The sequence below is a fragment of the Plasmopara halstedii genome, assembly GCF_900000015.1.
Source record: "Plasmopara halstedii genome assembly, contig: Scaffold_650, whole genome shotgun sequence".
Lineage (NCBI taxonomy): Eukaryota > Oomycota > Peronosporomycetes > Peronosporales > Peronosporaceae > Plasmopara > Plasmopara halstedii.
Genome location: NW_020187567.1, coordinates 2,202,353 through 2,222,406, shown reverse-complemented (window position 1 = coordinate 2,222,406; position 20,054 = coordinate 2,202,353). Strand labels below are relative to the sequence as shown.

Below are 20,054 nucleotides of genomic sequence, written 5' to 3'. Positions count from 1 at the left end.
AGGCTACTATTGGGGTGATCTCAATTCGTGGTGCAAGCGAGGCCGCAAATCGAGAAGTTATCCATTGTGGTTTAATACACATGTAAGAGGGAACATACTCGTTCCCTCTTACATGTGTATTACACAAAATTGGAGAATTCCTTATATTAAGAATGTATTTTTCTGGAGTAATTCTTTATTAAAGCTTAGAAATGGAGTATATTTTATATTCCCATTATTATATCAACAAAATCATCGATTCACGTTCGTTGTGAAAATTACACATAGCTCTAAATTAACATTTGAAGAAGGCGGTCATCTTCTATGTAGCGAGACATTTAATACGCATCTATATAAGCTACGGAGCCAGCGGTCTGGTGGTTAGCGCGGTGTTAAGCTTGCGCACATCCATTCCTTCAGCACGTGCCAGCTCTAGTAGCGCTGCCATGTCCGACTGTATGCTGTTTGCGCGAGCTTTTTCCTGATCTGCCTGTGTGCGCGTGCGCTCCTCATCTAGACTCGAAACCGCTAGCTAACGATTAAAACTTCCGGTTAGTATATTTGAATTACTCTAATCAACCGATAAACTTGCCATTTCGATCAGCAATTGGCACTTGAATTTCTCCATGTTCGATTCTTCCATCATACTTGTACACTTGGTCTGCAGCTGTGCAACTTCAGATTCAAGTGCAGCGTTGCGCGCCTCTAGCTCTTTCACGCGCTCTTGTGCCTGTTGCAACGTACTGTCATCTACACAATACAATGCACCAAAATGACCCAATTGCAGCTCACTATCTACTACGGCAGCCGGCTTTGCGTACCGATTCTCCATTGCCCGAACGCATCCAGCGACAATGAAACGGGGCCAAGTGACAGATTTATTGGAATTGCGCGATTCACGGCCTTCATCTCCACCTCCGACGGCGACGCAGTCAATGTCATTTGGCAGTATCCTTTCACAATAACCTCTTAACAAGCTTTTCAATCTTTAATATTCTGTTAGATAGTCTACTATCCCTCCTACCATACAACAACTCTAAATCTGCCCGCATTAGGATGTCGCAGCCCGGAGCCACCGATGTGGACATGGTAGGCGCTGCATCCATACCTGATGGCTATACAAATGGAAATGGCGTTTATCCAACTCCATCTCCGGCCTTTATGTCACCTGAAGAAAAAAATAGGATGCTAGAAGAGCGTAGCCGCCGTTGGGACAAAATGAACGCCAAGCGCTACGGCGAGAAGCGTAAGTTTGGGTTTGTGGAGAGTGTCAAAGATGATATGCCACCTGAGCATGTTCGAAAGATTGTCAAGGATCATGGAGATATGAGTAGTAAGAAATTTCGCCATGATAAGCGCGTGTACTTAGGAGCGTTGAAATACGTACCTCATGCCATTTTCAAGCTTCTGGAGAATATGCCGATGCCTTGGGAGCAAATTAAGGACGTAAAAGTATTGTATCACGTTACAGGTGCTATCACTTTTGTAAACGAGATCCCGTGGGTTATTGAACCCGTTTACATAGCTCAATGGGGGACCATGTGGATCATGATGCGCCGCGAAAAGCGGGACCGTCGACACTTCAAGCGTATGCGCTTTCCTCCTTTTGATGATGAAGAGCCACCATTGGATTATGGAGACAACATCCTTGATATTGAGCCTTCTGAGAGCATTACAATGGAGCTTGACGAAGACGACGATGAAGCAGTGATCGAGTGGCTATACGATTCAAAGCCACTTATTGACACAAAGTTTGTGAACGGACCGAGCTATCGCACGTGGCGTTTGCCTGTGCCAATTATGGCAAATTTACACCGTCTTGCAGGTCAATTGATGAGCGACTTGATTGACCCAAACTACGAGTATTTGTTCGACAAAAAGTCTTTTTTTACTGCGAAGGCACTAAATGTAGCCATTCCTGGTGGTCCCAAATTCGAACCGTTGTATCGAGATTTGGATGAAGACGATGAAGACTGGAATGAATTTAATGACGTCAACAAGATTATCATTCGCCATCAGATACGCACCGAATATAAGGTGGCATTTCCTTTTTTGTACAACAATCGACCCCGTTCGGTCCACATTCAGCCGTACCATACGCCGGCGCTGTGTTACATTAAAGCTGAGGACCCGGACCTCCCAGCGTTTTACTTCGACCCGATTGTAAATCCTATTTCGCATTTTCGAGTGAATCGCTTGGAGAACGGTAATAATTCTGACGAAAAGATAGAAGACGAGGAAGATGATGAGTTTAAATTGCCATTAGGGCTGGACCCTCTTTTGACAGACGATCCACTGTATACCTCCGATACAGCGAACGGTATTGCTCTGTACTGGGCCCCACGACCATTTAATTTACGCACAGGTCGTACACGTCGAGCAATTGATGTGCCTCTAGTTAACAAATGGTTTCAAGAACATTGTCCACAAGGCCAGCCTGTTAAAGTGCGAGTCAGTTACCAAAAGCTGCTCAAATGCTGGGTTTTGAACTCACTACACCACCGTCCACCAAAGGCATTAAACAAGCGGTATTTGTTTAAGTCACTTAAGTCGACTAAATTTTTTCAGAGCACTGAATTAGACTGGGTCGAAGCGGGTCTGCAAGTTTGTCGTCAAGGTTACAATATGCTGAACTTGTTAATTCACCGCAAAAATCTTAATTACCTACATCTGGATTACAATTTCAATTTAAAACCTATCAAGACGCTGACGACAAAGGAACGAAAAAAGTCACGATTTGGCAATGCGTTTCACTTGACTCGAGAAATTTTGCGTTTGACAAAGCTCATTGTGGATGCACATGTGCAATATCGCTTGGGTAATGTGGATGCATTTCAGTTGGCTGATGGATTGCAGTATATCTTTGCTCACGTTGGTCAGTTGACGGGTATGTATCGGTATAAGTACCGTCTCATGCGTCAGGTGCGTATGTGCAAGGACTTAAAGCACTTAATATATTATCGATTCAACACTGGACCTGTGGGGAAGGGGCCTGGATGTGGCTTCTGGGCACCTGGATGGCGTGTGTGGCTATTCTTTTTGAGAGGAATTGTGCCGCTGCTAGAGAGATGGCTTGGAAATTTGTTGGCGCGTCAATTTGAAGGTCGCCATTCGAAGGGTATCGCGAAAACAGTCACCAAGCAGCGCGTTGAAAGCCACTTTGATCTCGAGCTGCGTGCAGCTGTGATGCACGATATTTTGGATATGATGCCTGAAGGGGTCAAGGTAAACAAGTCCCGGACTATCATGTCGCATCTTAGTGAAGCGTGGCGCTGGTACGTTTTTCTGCCTTGTGTTACTATGTTGTGCCTATACTAATATTGTATTTTACAATCAGTTGGAAAGCGAATATCCCGTGGAAGGTGCCGGGCTTACCCGCTCCCATTGAAAATATGATTTTGCGTTACGTCAAGTCCAAGGCAGACTGGTGGACTAATGTTGCTCACTACAACCGTGAGCGTATCAAACGTGGTGCAACTGTTGATAAAACTGTCTGTAAGAAAAATCTAGGCCGTCTGACGCGATTGTGGTTAAAGGCTGAGCAAGAGCGTCAGCACAATTACCTAAAAGACGGCCCGTACGTGTCGGCCGAGGAAGCTGTCGCAGTTTACACGACCACAGTACATTGGTTGGAAAGCCGTAAGTTTGCGCCAATTCCGTTTCCACCACTGTCGTACAAGCATGACACAAAGCTTCTCATTCTTGCACTTGAACGGCTGAAAGAGAATTACTCTGTCAACAGCCGGCTAAACCAGACCGATCGCGAAGAGCTTGGGTTGATTGAACAAGCCTATGATAATCCTCATGAAGCTTTGTCGCGAATTAAGCGGCACTTGCTCACACAGCGTGCTTTTAAGGAACTTCACATTGAATTTTTAGACATGTACAGCCACCTTGTTCCAGTGTACCATATCGAACCGCTGGAAAAGATTACAGACGCTTACCTTGATCAGTATTTGTGGTATGAAGCTGATAAACGCCATTTGTTTCCATGCTGGATCAAGCCAAGTGACTCAGAGCCCCCTCCACTTCTTGTTTATAAGTGGTGCCAGGGAGTCAATAATTTGCACCAAATCTGGGACACGTCCGCAGACGAGTGCGTCGTGATGTTGGAGTCGAAGCTTGAAAAGGTTTACGAGAAGATCGACTTGACGTTGTTAAACCGGCTCTTGCGATTGATTTTAGACCACAACATTGCTGACTACATGACTGCGAAAAATAATATTGTGATCGCGTACAAGGACATGATGCACACGAACTCATACGGTCTTATTCGTGGATTGCAGTTCGGATCCTTCATATTCCAATACTACGGTTTGATTTTAGACCTGTTGTTGCTGGGCTTGACCCGTGCGACAGAAATTGCCGGTCCACCAGAGCTACCGAACGAATATTTATCCTTTAAAGATACGCCTACGGAGACTCGACATCCCATCCGCTTGTATACGCGCTATATTGATAAAATATATGTTCTCTTTCGATTCGATGCTGAGGATTCTCGTGATTTGATTCAGCGGTATTTGACAGAGCACCCGGATCCGAATAATGAGAATGTTGTCGGCTACAATAACAAAAAGTGCTGGCCTCGTGACGCTCGCATGAGGTTGATGAAACACGATGTGAACCTTGGCAGGGCAACATTCTGGGACATGAAGAATCGACTGCCACGATCAATGACGACGTTTGATTGGGACAGCAGCTTCGTGTCTGTGTATTCAAAGGATAACCCAAACTTGTTGTTCGCCATGTGCGGTTTTGAGGTGCGCATTCTCCCCAAGATTCGTGCCGTAGATGCTGAATTTACACACAAGGATGGCGTTTGGATTCTGCAAAATGAGACGACCAAAGAGCGAACTGCGCAAGCCTACCTTCGCGTTGACGATGAAGCCTTGCACACATTCGAAAATCGCATTAGGCAGATTCTTATGTCTTCTGGTAGTACAACATTCACAAAGGTTGCAAACAAGTGGAACTCGGCACTCATTGGCCTGATGACATACTACCGAGAGTCGGTCGTACAGACGCAGGAATTGCTTGATCTTCTTGTGAAGTGTGAGAATAAAATTCAGACTCGTATTAAGATTGGCTTGAACTCGAAGATGCCGTCTCGATTCCCTCCTGTAGTGTTCTATACGCCAAAAGAATTAGGTGGTCTGGGTATGCTATCTATGGGTCACGTTCTCATTCCACAGTCGGATCTTCGCTACTCAAAACAAACTGAAGGTGGGGGTGTAACGCATTTTCGTTCGGGAATGTCTCACGAAGAAGACCAGCTGATTCCAAACTTGTTCCGCTATTTACAACCGTGGGAATCCGAATTTATTGACTCGCAGCGCGTGTGGGCTGAGTACGCCTTGAAACGTCAAGAAGCAAATGCGCAAAATCGTCGCTTGACTTTGGAGGATCTTGAAGACTCGTGGGATCGTGGTATTCCGCGTATAAACACGCTGTTTCAGAAGGATCGACACACTTTAGCTTACGACAAGGGCTGGCGCGTGCGGACAGGATTTAAGACATATCAAGTTCCGCGCTTAAATCCCTTTTGGTGGACACACCAACGACACGATGGCAAGCTATGGAATCTAAACAATTACCGAACAGATATGATCCAAGCCCTAGGTGGTGTCGAAGGTATTCTGGAGCATACCCTGTTTAAGGGCACGTATTTTCCGACGTGGGAAGGTTTGTTCTGGGAGAAGGCGTCGGGCTTTGAGGAAAGCATGAAGTACAAGAAGTTGACAAATGCGCAGCGATCTGGCTTGAATCAAATTCCAAACCGTCGATTTACATTGTGGTGGTCGCCTACGATCAACCGCGCGAATGTTTATGTTGGCTTTCAGGTGCAGCTGGATCTCACAGGGATCTTCATGCACGGTAAAATCCCAACGCTGAAAATATCCTTGATCCAGATTTTCCGTGCACATTTGTGGCAGAAGATCCACGAATCTTTGGTGATGGATCTAGGTAATTGATTTTTTTGCTCTCTTGTCGCGTTTCCGAATGCTTACATTATATTCTGTTTCTTTTGTGTACAGTTCAAGGTTTGCTGCGCGATATATGACTCTAACCTCATTTACCTCTTTTTCTAACTTGTTTGTGACGTTTGATTTACGTGCAGTGTTCGACCAGGAGCTGGATGCATTAGAAATTGAAAATGTGCAAAAGGAGACAATTCACCCTCGCAAGTCGTACAAGATGAACTCTTCCTGCGCGGACGTTCTACTTTTTGCTGCGTATAAGTGGCAGATGGGCCGACCGACGCTGCTACACGACACGAAAGATAGCTACGACGGCTCAACAAGCTCCAAGTATTGGATTGATGTGCAGCTTCGCTGGGGTGACTTTGATTCTCACGATATTGAACGATATGCGCGAGCTAAGTTTTTGGACTACACGACAGACAACATGACAATCTATCCGTCACCAACGGGTGTACTTCTCGCGGTGGATCTCGCGTATAACTTGTACAGTGGGTACGGAAACTGGTTTCCAGGCTGCAAGCCTTTAATGCAGCAGGCGATGGCGAAGATTATGAAAGCTAATCCTGCTTTGTATGTGCTGCGCGAGCGTATTCGAAAGGGATTACAGCTCTACTCATCTGAGCCAACAGAGCCTTACCTGTCCAGTCAAAACTATGGCGAGCTGTTTTCGAATCAAATTATCTGGTTTGTTGATGATACGAATGTGTACCGCGTGACAATCCACAAGACTTTTGAGGGAAACTTGACGACAAAACCCATCAATGGTGCCATCTTCATATTCAACCCGCGCACTGGTCAGCTATTCCTCAAAATCATTCACACGTCCGTGTGGGCAGGTCAAAAGCGATTGGGTCAACTGGCTAAGTGGAAGACTGCAGAGGAAGTTGCCGCTTTGATTCGGTCACTGCCTGTTGAAGAGCAGCCGAAACAAATTATTGTAACGCGCAAGGGTATGCTAGATCCTTTGGAAGTGCATCTGTTGGATTTTCCGAATATAGTCATCAAAGGAAGCGAGCTTCAGCTGCCGTTCCAGGCATGCTTGAAGGTTGAAAAATTTGGTGATTTGATTTTAAAGGCGACAGAGCCGCAGATGGTGCTGTTTAACATCTACGACGACTGGCTGAACACGATCACGTCCTACACAGCGTTCTCTCGTCTGATCTTGATTCTGCGAGCATTGCATGTCAGCAATGATCGTACCAAAATCATATTGCGGCCTGATGGCGAGACAACTACGCAGCCGCATCACATTTGGCCGTCACTGACTGATGAGCAGTGGTTAAAGGTCGAAGTTCAATTGAAAGACCTGATTTTGGGAGATTATGGGAAGAAAAATAATGTGAATGTTGCTTCACTGACCCAATCAGAGATCCGTGACATCATTCTGGGTATGGAAATCTCAGCGCCTTCATTGCAGCGTCAACAGGTTGCTGAGATTGAGCAACAGGCACGAGAGCAGAGCCAATTAACGTCCGTGACAACCAAGACAGTGAATAAACATGGTGATGAAATGGTGGTGACGACGACAAGCCAGTATGAGCAGCATTCGTTCGCGTCCAAAACGGATTGGCGCGTGCGTGCAATCTCCGCGACGAATTTGCACTTGCGCACGAATCACATCTACGTGTCATCAGACGATATTAAAGAGACTGGATTTACGTATGTCTTGCCGAAAAACGTGCTAAACAAGTTTATCACAGTATCAGATTTGCGTACGCAAATTTGTGGTTTAATGTATGGTGTAAGTCCACCCGACAATCCCCAAGTCAAAGAAATTCGCTGTATTGTGATGCCACCACAACTTGGAACGCATCAGAGTGTGACGATCCCATTGCATATGCCCGAACACGAGTATTTAGAGGAGATGGATGCGCTTGGTTGGCTTCATACACAGCCCAATGAATTGCCGAGTTTGCCGCCACAGGATATTACATTTCATTCAAAAATCATGTCAGAGAATACTTCGTGGGATGGAGAAAAGGCAATTATTATTACGTGCAGCTTCACTCCTGGTTCGTGCTCGCTGACAGCTTACAAGTTGACGCCAGCGGGTTACGAATGGGGGCGTCAAAATAAGGACAACGGTGCGAATCCCGCGGGATTCGTTCCGACACACTATGAAAAGGTGCAAATGCTACTGTCAGACCGGTTCATGGGTTTCTATATGGTGCCCGAGGAAGACGTGTGGAACTACAACTTTATGGGCGTCAAACACAACACAGGTATGAAGTATGACCTCAAGTTGGGTAACCCCAAGGAGTTTTACCATGAAATTCACCGCAAGACGCATTTCATGAACTTCAGTGCACTTGAAGCTACTGACGATGACGTCGATGAGGAGCAGCAGAATGTGTTTGAGTAGGACGAAACAAATCCATAGTCAAATGAATCAAACGCTTTGAGTTCTATATACGCAGAGTTGTGATTGGGCGAAACCAAATATTATCTCCACCCCACGATATTACTCAGAAATCCTAATAAGAAGAAAAGTTGTTGCGCACTACTCGTCCGCCCCCTTGCTAGCGTTGCCGCCGTGCAAAGTTCTACGGATAACATTTTGCATCAGTGGAAAGGTGTGTTATCTTGCTATATCGCACGTATCGCTTCGGTAAAATGTAGTTCAGCTACTAAACGTTTCTCTTGCTATTCACATCATCTAGAAAGTAATCCAATTTGCTAAAAGAAAAGCAAAAGAAGTATTATACATTGATTGCAACATGTCTGGCGTCAAGGACAACAAGTCCTCGCTGAGCCATCGTGCTCAGCAGAAGTTCAAGTGGGTCTTTACCGCATATTATTGAACCGAGTTCGTGCTCATTGCTAACTCTGACACTTTTTTCTGGTAGTGCTGGCAAGTACGAAGAGGCAGTAGATGCATTAGAAAAGCTGGTAGAGGAACTTGACCCTCGCCAGGATCTAAAAGTGCGCCACAACTTGGCTTTAGCTCGCTTTGCCGCAAGACTTGATACACCTGATAAGCTACAACAAGCACTTCGCCAGAACTTACGCACACAGCTGCAAGAATACGAAAAGAATAGCAAAGTAGCGTCCACATTGGATGCTGAGACCGAGGGAGATAGTGGCTCGTTTTCGATTGATAGAGAGCTAGCGTATCTTCGTTACAATTATGCGGCGTCCCTCTTTCTGTCCAAGCAGTACGCACAGGCTTGTTCAGTATTGGACCTTGTGATGCGTAGTGTGGTCTCTATTGATGAAAATGTAGCTATGCACGCCAGTTTTCTTTACCTGGACGTTATATTGCATAGCAGTAGAGGTTGTGTGAGTACAGAGCGGGAACGAATGGCAACGATTAAGAAGGCCCAAAGCATTATGACGTTTTTGGAGAAGCCGCACCGATTTAATACAGTACAGGATGTGGCAGACCATTTGGTGCAACGAGATGCTAATGGGAATGTAAAGGAGACAGATCTGCAGAGGAAAAATCGATGGGATGTGACTGAGTTTCGCTTTCGACTGCATTTGTACCGTGCTAAGTTTATGCTATTACAGAGCAATTTAAAAACTGCGAAAAAGGAAGTGAAGTCAGCTCTGGAGATATTTCAAAAGGAGATAAAGACGTATGATCGAGGAGACTCGAAAGTGACGTCATCTGTATTATCCATGGATTCGGAGAAGACGAGCTCTTCCATAGGACACCCGTGTCTGACAGTTCAGAACTCGACGGCACTATTTCTTAAAGCAAACTTGGAATATTTAAAAAAGAACTACACGAAATGTATTAAGCTCTTAGCATCGTGTACTCAGGAAGCAGTGAGTGAGGTACGTTTTTAATCATTGCGAGATATTGGATACGAGCTGACGACTTGATATTTGAGCAGAGTATTTTGCTGAATAATATGGGCTGCATCCATTATCAAATGGGGCATCGAAAAGCAGCAAAGTCGTATTTTGCCCGTGCCCTTCAAGCGACAACGAAAGGGAATAATATGGACGCGGTCGTGATTGCCAGTTCTTCCCACCATGAAATCATGTACAATAATGGTTTGCACTTATTGCTTCAGGGAGAATACGCACTGGCATTTCGATGTTTTAATGAGTCGTCGCGATTGTTTTTCAACCGACCTAAATTGTGGTTACGTCTGGGTGAATGCTGTACAGCTGCTTTCGCCAAGAAGCAAAAGTTAGCTGTTATGGCAGGAAACAAGAGCGGTTTAATTCAGGGCATTGTGGGCTCTGGATCACACCGTCGCGTGCTCCTTCCTACTAGTTTGCCGTCTACAGCGTCACTGGATATTACACTTCCAGCAAAAAGTGTTAATGGCAATGGAACTCATAAAGCGTCTATAGATGCAAATGATACGGATGGTGCTCCAACTATGAATTTGCCATTTGGAGCGAAATGCTTTAAGAATGTGGTGTTACTATGCAATCAGCTGCTAACGTCAGCAAGTGCAAATGGAAGTGTGAATGCAAGTGGTGAGGCCATTGAGAGCAAAGCACCTGATGTAAAGGCGCTTGATTCTTTGCGTCAGAAAGCGCTGGTAAACTTGTCGTACGTTTACTTGTCAATGTACGAACCTCAATTAGCGATCACAAGTGCTAAAGAGTTGCTAGAGCTGCCCACTTGCTCGAAAGCAAACTCCTTTTTGGCACGATCATACACAGCAGAGGCTCTGTGTATGCTATCTAGGGCGTCAAAAGCGACTGAAATATTGCAGGCAGAGAGAGACTTGATGGGTTTGGCTGAAGAATACGCTCGTGAGGCTAACATTCAGGTAAGACTAGGCAGAGCTGGGCGAGTATCGGCTAAATTTAATGAATCTAATGTAGAAATGCTCTTCATGGTACAGTTGTCTATGGCTCGAGCTGGTGTTCACGTGAACAATGCCACTTCTCTTTTGCTGCAAGGTCGCACTTCAGAAGCTGAAGAGAGCGTGACGCGCGCCGTACGAGAAAATCCGAACTGCCGTGAGTCACTCGAATTACTAGTGTACGTTTTACTGAAAAAGGGGGACACAAAGAAGGCGCTTCGTGTACTTAAAGAAGCGCAGGTAATGCAGTAAGGTAATGTACACCTAAGTAGTCGTACATGGTAGATCACAATCACGAATCGGACAGTTTTGAACACGATGGAGTAAACTGGCAAAACTGGGAGCTTCCAAGCTCCCCAGCTTGTTGTTCTACCCTAACTTAGCTGTTTTCTCTACTTTCTCTACCACTCATGCACCAGTGTCCATTTTCTCATCGTATCGTCGCTCTACCTAGTAACTTGCTCGCCATGTACCACCATAAGAAAGCATCCAATTCGTCAGCCCGGCGGTCTCCACGAGCTGCACTCTCATTAGCGCTTTCTTTCGACGCTTATTTAATCCGCGCAAATAAGCAACTGACTACTCTACCCGGTTCAAAGTTGCGTCCACTTTGCCACCACGGCGGTTGCCAGACTTTTCACGACGCGGAAAATCGCGTCGTTCGCCTTTGTTAGCAAAGGAAGTCTCGTCACCACTTCGCTCCTTTCGTTCGCCACGACCGCCTTTAGATAATCCACCTCTTCCACGACCACGCGAGTCATTGTTACGGAAACTACCACGCTGGTTTTCCTTTCTTTCAGCACGTTCACCCACCTGAAGCACCTTATCATTAATTTTAAACTCAGTAGTCTCAGCGAGAGCAGCGCGCATACTCTCCTGTTCGTAATAGTCGACAAAAGCAAAGCCCCGCTGGGCCACAACACTCACTCCAGCGATCGAGCCGTACCCTTTAAACAAATCTCGCAAATCATTTTCGCGCGTTTGTGGAGGCACGTCTCGAATAAATAGACTGTGGAAACGCTTGTGGTCTTTCTCCTTTCCGGTGCCAGATTTGTTCTTTGGTGACTCTTCTGCCGATGGCAAGACTGTCGTCGTAGAGACAGCGACAGACGGAGAAACTGGAATTCCGACCTCGGGAGTCGCTGGTTTCGTCGGAGCCGAGGCAGTTCCAACAGAGGATGCATTTGTTGCTGGAGCATTTGAGGCCGAAAACAATGCAGCCCATGACTTGGGTTTTTCAGGCTCTGTAGTGACCGGTACCACCGGATCAGATGGTGCAGCAACCGGCTCGACAACACTATTGGGTGACGTAGCAGCAACTGGTGTCTTGTCCTGCTTTTGCGGCGATTTCACCGGTGAAGGTGTCCTAACAACTGGAGCCGGTGAGTCTTCAGTTTTTGTCGTTCTCGTGTTAGGCGTCGACGCAACGGTGGCAGTAGCTTTGACAGGTGATACGGGTGCAACCACCTCTGTCTTGGCTCCTATACTATTGTTGTCGATAGGTGAATTTAAAGTAGGAGAGACAGATGCAGGCGTCTCCTTTTGAAGTTTCTTGACAGGAGATGGAGGCAATGTCGTCTTAATGCCATTCGCCGCCACATCTAATGCAACTTCGACAGATGACACGCCAGGTAGTTCAAGAAAACGAAGACAATCATTCAAAACAAAATATCCTTTGGGTTGCACAGCCAAGAAGAAGGTTTGCACAAAAGGCTTAGGAGTTGGGCTTTCGCGTAGCACCATGACACCAGTAACTAACACAAGCACACCATTTCCTTGCGAGTTTTGACAGTCAATAGATCCAGCATCTAAATCGACACGCGCTCCAGCGTAACCACGCTTAAGAATCTGTTCATTAATGGCACGCTGACCAGCAATGGGTTCCTCCATATGCGATCCAACGCCATGACACCACCGACTTTCGGCCTTATAGAAGCGATGCATACTCTGCGGCTCCTTGGCTAAAAAGTGGTAGTACTGTCGCATAAATGAATTTCCGACAGAGGAGGGTGAAGGAGTCATCTCGACATCGAGGGTGGTAGGGGCGGCGGGGGTAGACGTCTCAGGCATTATTAGTAAGAGTGGAGGAGATTTGAGTTTGGATCTCCTCAAATCTAACGGTGGGCCCTGCCTGGTTTTAGACATATACAAATACCAAGTTGTATTGAAATGAAATGATTTGTACTCTTTCATGGAAACATGATGTACGAAATTGCTGTCTAATTGTAAATATTGTCACTTCAGCGCAAAGACCAGTGAAACAATAATTACAGCGAGAACTACTGCGAACAGGCAAAGGCACCAAAGATACTTTTGTCGAGCTTCACGCTGTAATTGACGTGCATGCTTCAATTCGTCGACACCTTTACCAATTTCAACTCGTACTGCTTCTACTTTAGTCACAATCATGTCCACACCATGGCCTTGTTCATTAATCAGCGTCCCCACTTGGTGAAATAGTGCATTTACAGCTGCAGCTTCTTGTGCAATTTCACCGGCTTCAATCACCTCTTCCTTCGCAGTTTGAATCTCCTGTGCTGATATTGCAACAGATCCATTTCCAGCTAGAAAATCAGCATCACATAGAGCCTCGCGACGAGCAGCGGCTTGACGTTGAGAGGATTGCAAGTCCTGCATCACTTTGACAAATGTTCGCTGGACATCACGGAATCCACTCACTTCAGCTTTTCCGCGCTTGTGTTCTCGCAAAAATGTAGCAAGAGATTGATAAATTTGTGTAGCTTCATCAAGCTGCGGTACTACGCTTGTAGTGTAGTCCTTTTCACTTTTAAGCGTTGAACTCGATGCTGCTTCGCTAATGCTAATCGTGAGCGTACGTAATTTTTCCAATAAGACCTTAGCATCTTCGAGCGTCGAGAGAACGGAACTTGCATCAACGTCATCCATCGTAGCGAGAAAGCTTCCTGTAGTTTATAGAACCTCCTGTCGGTTCATTGGTAGCCGGAAATATCGCGACAACTTTACCACGTCTGTTTCACGACGCTTTTTTATTTTGGTCGATAGACGCTTGATATATAAGTGGAGCAATCTCTATCATTGCATGTACATTTTCAATTAGGCACTTTGACACTTCTTGATTCTCGATGGAAACGAATCGTACGGATGCCGTTCCAACTCGAAACAAAAGTGCATTTGGCAAGTTGACTAGTAAATTGAGAAAAAACTTTGGCATCTGGAAGCCAAGTACTACAGCATCACCTACGACGCAAAATTTGATTAGATCGAAAGGTGAAGCCAGTAAGTTTACGATTGATCAACAGCGAAGTGAATTAGAGGAGAATAATAAAGGAGGACCTGAGGAAGTGAACTCAAGATCTAAGCGATGTGGTATTGAAAAGGAGTCCAAAGATGATCACTCGGACGAAGTGTCCACTTCGGACGCATCGGTCTTTGTTGTTTCCAGACCGAAGCATAGTTTCAATCAGATCGAACAGATTCGTTGCGAGACGCATGAGCAAAATAACGATGCCAGTGACGAAGACGAGCAAGAAATTCAAGAGGAGATACGTTTTCAAAGTGATCATGAAACAGACTATCGGAGCAACGAGAATGATAATGAGGCTAACTGCAGTTTGAAAGAGCTGCCGCACAATATTAACGGAGAAGTCGATCTACTAGATATTGTTGCCCAAGAAAAAAAGAAGCCGATTTTAAAAGCTAGTTCACGGATACCTGCAGATGGTAACGAAGACCGAAATTATGATGATGATACTTATCTGGATGAGTCATTGAGGCCTACAAAACATGCTGATTTTATGGTCAGTGGAGTTACCTTGACGGATTCTCAAAATCATACTACGGTGTGCAGCGATCATGACAAAAAGTTTATAGACAAAGATATAGTTACAACTCCTCGCACAAGCTATTCGCCTTCTTCTCCATTAAAGCGAATGCAATTAGGACCCGGCATTGATATGATGCCTTCGTGTGAACCGCTTTTGTCCGGCAGCTGCCTGTCTAATCTTCCTTTTCAAGACATACATGAAGAAAACGATAGACCTTGCAATCGTTCAGTATCGCTACAAGGTTTTAGAGGCCGACCTCATTCAGAGACGTCAATTTTATCGTCAGCTTCACAGATCCCCGAGGTGAAGTCGATGACTGAAAAGCTGTTGGAAGATGAATTACAACTAACCGATGAAGACAACGTGGAAACCACTAAACCTGACACGGGTGCTTTGATCACTCAAGCGTTTGGCGAGCGGATTGTCAGCTTGTTAGCAGCCGACGCATGGGCTGATAGACAAGATGCTTACGATGCGATTAAGTTAGCAGTGAAGAAGGCAAATGTTTCTAGTATTGATTCGATGGAACGGCAACGACTGTTGTGTGCTTCGCTTGCAGCTGTGCAATGCGGTGTCGAGGATCGTGTCGCTCCCGTTATGTACTGTGCACTTGAGTGCTTTCGTGCCGTTTTGAAAGAATTTGCTCGTGTACTTCCCAACAAACGTGCGAAAGCGGATGTTCACTCAAATAGTGTGGCGTGCTTGAACACCCAGTTGTCCAGTTTGGTAGGTGCTCTCGTTAAGAAGATCGGAGACTCAAACAAGCGAACGCAACGCGAAGTCACACAAGCGCTAATTCGGATTGCTCGCCTTCGATCATTGCGAGCCATTCCACACCTGCTATTTCATTTGAGTGGACGGGAAGTTGCACCACGTCGACAGCTTGAAATGCTACGCCGTTTGATCCAAGAATTTGGTCTTTCATCCTTGGCTGATTCCTCCTCGCAACACCGACAATTAACAGTAGAGACCGTGGTAGCATTCGTTGCACCAAACTTAACAGTTGCCGAGGAGAAGACGCGCAAAGTTGCGGTGGAGATTCTCGCAGACATCCAGACACTTAGTGGTAAATCGACAGCTTGGCAAGCTCAACTTGCTTGTGTTGGTACATATAAGCCAGAAATGCTTCGCGTTATCACTCGTCGTGTAGATGAATTACTTGCTAAGCGGCAACAACAACACTTAGCGAATACTTTGCCCGAAGAAACAGGAAGCGCCGCAACGAATCAAGCAGAAGAGCAGGCCGATGATGAAGCTGCTTTTCCGCCAGCTGAACTAGTTACCGTTCCACAAGAAGATTCACAGTCGAGTATGAAACTACTTGAAATATTACTATCAAATGCACAACATATCGTTGGGCCTGTGAACTGGCGAAAGCTTTCTAGCAAAATGTGGAATGATCGAAAGGAAGCACTTTTAGATATTGATAAAGCTATGACTGAAGCAAAGTCAGACTTGCGTGATGTACGCCCGGATTTTGGAACTTGTGTGCAAAGTACGTTTGCTGCATATAGCGCACTGCTGCACCGTGCGTTAGGTGATAGTATTGCGCCTGTAGCCAACACTGCTCTCGACACTTATACAACACTTATTAAAGTCTATGGCCCTCGAGTTGAATGGCGTGAAACGAATGTGCGTGACGTGACATTGCTGCTTCTCTTACGGATGCTGGCAGCAATGCAGAAACCCAACACACGCACGACTCGAGCTGCATGTCGTGGAGTTCTTAAACTTGCACGATTGCCTAATGCACGTCACCCGCTACGCTACGTGCTTTCGTGTGTATTTAATGGTGAAGGAAGCAGTGCATGTGACGTGCACGTGCAGATGCATATGCTTCGTCTGTTGGTACCCGAATTTGGCTTCCAAGCTGATGGATTGGGAGCTTCGCGTGTACTTGAAGTGGTTTGCAAGGGTTTGACGCACAATAGTGCTCGTATGCGACGTTCTGCAGCTGATGTTGCACTTAGTGCACAAAGACTTCTTGGCCGGGATTTTGTCTTGACTCGTCTTCAAGGTGTCAAGTCCGTGACTTTGAGAGAACTCGAAAAAAGTTTTGTGGATGGTGCTGCGTCTTGTCGACCGCAAACTGTGGCTACTGATGCTTTATTGAGTGGAGCCACAGGATCATCGCTTGTGACACTTAGAGATCCTGATAACTTTCTAGCAAGGCGATGGCTTCAGAGTGCACCGGTAAGTAATGGGCATTTGCAATGTACACCGGATTTTGAAGAACTGTCGACGAACATCAGTCCACAATCTTGTGCGTCAAATATGAGTCATGAGGACGAAAGCTTGATGGACTCGATTTTAGGTAGTAATGAAGTTTAGGAAACCAGAAAACAAGTGCTAAGTGAGTGAACGATGCAACTTTGACACAGAGAAATCCAGGTAATATGACAGTGAATAAGCTTTATAGCTTTTTCGATGTCGAGTACTTAACACTTGATGGAATTCAAAGACATCTTGTGACAGCAGAATCAAAATAAGCTGGTAAAGTGCAGCTAAATTTAGCATATCGTCATGGAAATCTTGTCAAACCGACAACTGCTTGACTGGCTGGAATTTGGTCCTTATACGTCTGTGGTCTCAAAGGAGCAAAAAGGTATAAACACTTGAAATCTACTTAGCTTAGAAATTTGCAAGAGGCCTGCTCTCCTTCTCCAGAAGTCGGAGAACCCAGCGTACATTCATCATAGTGACATGTAGTGAATTGCCCCACGTGGCAGCGCTTAAAGTTACTATCTCTTGCGAGAATGGGCACAAACGTGCAATGCCTCTGTGAAAGATACACGATCTCAACAAAGCGACATACGTCGCGGATATTTGCACTACATAACCTGGCGTATTGAGGATATTTCAAGTACCTGGTTACCTATCAAGAGAGTTAAGAAGAAGCAGACTTTTCAAAAGTTGCGAATTTCCTTATCGTTGCTATAGCGGCAAACCGCCTTCAAAAGGCGGATACTTTTACGGAGTATCTCCAAACAGATGCGGCTCGTAGCAAGATCTTTCGCCCCTATCCTACCTTTTCGAAGAGTGGTCGGTGTCGCATTGTATGCGGAGTACAACTTCCGAGTCGGGAGAGTACCGAAAGTGAACGCTGCTAGAGCTGCAGAGGCGACAGACCCCAACAAAGCTGAGAAGGAAGAAAGACTACAAGGTGTCGAGCAGCTACGCGGTATTTGCGCATGCTAAATATGTGGCCGTACAAAATACCTGCATCTTGCGAGCCCATTTGCTCTCGGCTGACAGGCACGGAAGGTCGAGCCTTCAAGTAAGATTGTCTAATGAACTCCTCGCGAAGAAACGTCAATTCCTAGACACAAGGTGGCATACTCGAAATAAACTGTGTTCTATTGTATCCCGTGGAGGTTGTGGTCAATTGGACGAGTCCACGAAAGAAGTGGCTCTCTACAAACGAGGTGGGACTCACAGCCAGAGTTGTTTGCTGTTAACATCAAAGGTTCCGATATTCGCAAAAGTGCGCAGAGTCGTGTTCAATCGAGGCAATGATGTTAGACTTACGGCTGTTCAGAACAGTAGATGGTACGCGGAAGCATATAAGACGAATCCGGATAGGATATCAAAACATCTTGCTTAGGGTACTAGTGAAAATATCGATAATTCTGTTAGACCTTTCCGTGAAGTTTGGTGACAATGATAGCGTGGATCGGTATCTCGTTCTGGACCAGTATATAAAATATGACCTCATCCAAAATATGGCATGGCTTATTGCCATAAGTCATAAATCAATTAGAAGTCATGAAAGATAGGCGTGGTGGAGATTTGGCAGGTTACGTTTTTTTCCCTTCTTTGAAGCAAAAGAGCATATGCGCAAGCATGAAGCTACAATCTCGGCGCAGGACACATATTTGTTCAAATGATCAGAAAGGGGTTACTAAGAGCCTAAAGTTGAGCTTGGAATACGATTTCCGCAGTGAATCGCGGTTCCAGGATAACTGAAGAGAAAAGCGATCGTATAGCGCGTGTATATCTACCGATACCAAACGAAATACGGTTCATTGTGGTCCCTGAAATGTAGCTCTGGTGGTACGATTAATATTTACATCGGTCGCTGGTGGAGAGCACGAGTGAATGTGCGTCGCGCTGAAGCAAAGATTGGCGACTGTAATCCACAAGAAGAATACCACATCTTGAGGCTTAGAAATAATCGAAAGTGATGGTAGCATTACGGTGTGACGCTTGTAACTTGGTAGTCTTACGGATAAATGACGAGAAAAACATCCACTAGTGAATTGATCGGTCGATATAATTTTAGATGCTTCGAGTACCTCCGACAAAAGCTGTACTTGGCATGAGTTATGACTCGGGTCGTTTGCAAATACAGCAAAGACGGTGAAATGCTGCGGCTGGTACTAAAGGAGGTGCTGAGCTCGTCATTGAATGAAAGCTTTTTACTATGAATTTGAGGAGAAGGACGACTTTCTTAACAATCCTATGTCTACATCTTATCTATTACTTAAGAAATAAAATGATGTGATGACACAAGATTCATCATGTGTGTTTCTCCGATCGGGAGTGCGTCATGAAATTGACTTGGCTTCGGGAACCGAATGGCGCGTCTCATGTTAAGATCCCTGGCCAAGGTAATACACATTTTGTGCAAAGTAGGTTTGTTGAGACATAGGTAATTTTATCACTAGACGCTGACTTCATGTCGAAAGATGCTAATGACGATTAACTAATGGTGCGTGCCTATGATAAGCTAGATGCAGATACTGTTAGAATCAGCATAGCCAGTTTTATCTTGCTTGGTGCGTCCGACCGTATGAATTGTTAGAATTAACCGCTCATAGGAGACAGCAATATTTATATCGCTGCGGTTAATACTCCGAGTGGGATGCTCTGAAAGTGACCTGGAGACTGTCGAGCACACCGGCTTAGCTGTCAAATATGAGGTGCCATAGCTGTCCAGATCACATTTCTGGCTATGCACGAAACTATTTGACAATATAATCACCCACAGTCTTGAACAGCATGGGAAATCGGATGCGAAATGGCACGAAAAACACTGCTTGAGTGTATGTGCTTCAATAAGCTGTTTGCCAACATATACAAAATATGTTTTTGAGATCAACGAATTTATCTATCGAGCTGCTTTGTTTTGAAACACAACATCTTGCAGAGTTAAAAGTCACCGACGATTGACTAATGCGACTGCTCCATAGAAAACATAGGAAGCGGCTTGGCCTGGCTATTTTCGTGCACAAGCAAAGTGCAAATAATGCCGACGTGACACGGCACCCCATCAATTCGATAAGAATAATGACAAATGATGCTGGCGCAGCAAATAGGTGCTTTTTAATGCAAAACTTAGCCTTAAGCCCATCCAGCTTTTGGCTCCTCCAAAATTAAATTGACCATTTCATTTTAAAAACATATAGGTCAATCGTCACTGATAGCGTGCGCAGAGCGCGACGCTCGTGCTCATCGAGCCTAGGATGTACATACCTCGGTGCCACGGACGCACTGTCCGACATTGCACCGCGTGG

At 45.4% G+C, this 20,054-nt stretch overlaps 5 protein-coding genes across 5 annotated transcripts; 2 read left to right on the top strand and 3 right to left on the bottom strand.

The window, feature by feature from the left end:
* Window positions 1-337: 337 nt before the first annotated feature.
* PHALS_13085 (Chibby family) lies at window positions 338-921 on the bottom strand (the record flags this gene model as incomplete). Its single annotated transcript, XM_024728768.1, has 3 exons — window positions 338-511; window positions 572-729; window positions 801-921. The coding sequence occupies 3 exons, from the start codon at window positions 919-921 to the stop codon at window positions 338-340; spliced, it is 453 nt and encodes a 150-aa protein (XP_024579213.1).
* A 114-nt stretch (window positions 922-1,035) lies between these two features.
* Window positions 1,036-10,984, top strand: PHALS_13084 (pre-mrna-processing-splicing factor 8; the record flags this gene model as incomplete). The annotated part of the gene is made up of 9 exons (XM_024728767.1): window positions 1,036-3,254; window positions 3,317-5,853; window positions 5,889-5,943; window positions 6,015-8,310; window positions 8,378-8,533; window positions 8,621-8,736; window positions 8,807-9,740; window positions 9,800-10,696; window positions 10,772-10,984. The coding sequence occupies 9 exons, from the start codon at window positions 1,036-1,038 to the stop codon at window positions 10,982-10,984; spliced, it is 9,423 nt and encodes a 3,140-aa protein (XP_024579212.1).
* Window positions 10,985-11,311: 327 nt separating this feature from the next.
* On the bottom strand, window positions 11,312-12,802 carry PHALS_13083 (ras gtpase-activating protein-binding; the record flags this gene model as incomplete). The annotated part of the gene is made up of 1 exon (XM_024728766.1): window positions 11,312-12,802. The coding sequence occupies one exon, from the start codon at window positions 12,800-12,802 to the stop codon at window positions 11,312-11,314; it is 1,491 nt and encodes a 496-aa protein (XP_024579211.1).
* Window positions 12,803-12,967: 165 nt separating this feature from the next.
* PHALS_13082 (protein syx-7) lies at window positions 12,968-13,639 on the bottom strand (the record flags this gene model as incomplete). The annotated part of the gene is made up of 1 exon (XM_024728765.1): window positions 12,968-13,639. One exon carries the CDS (start codon window positions 13,637-13,639, stop codon window positions 12,968-12,970), a length of 672 nt encoding a protein of 223 aa, XP_024579210.1.
* Window positions 13,640-13,836: 197 nt separating this feature from the next.
* Window positions 13,837-16,869, top strand: PHALS_13081 (Armadillo-type fold; the record flags this gene model as incomplete). Its single annotated transcript, XM_024728764.1, has 1 exon — window positions 13,837-16,869. One exon carries the CDS (start codon window positions 13,837-13,839, stop codon window positions 16,867-16,869), a length of 3,033 nt encoding a protein of 1,010 aa, XP_024579209.1.
* Window positions 16,870-20,054: the final 3,185 nt, after the last annotated feature.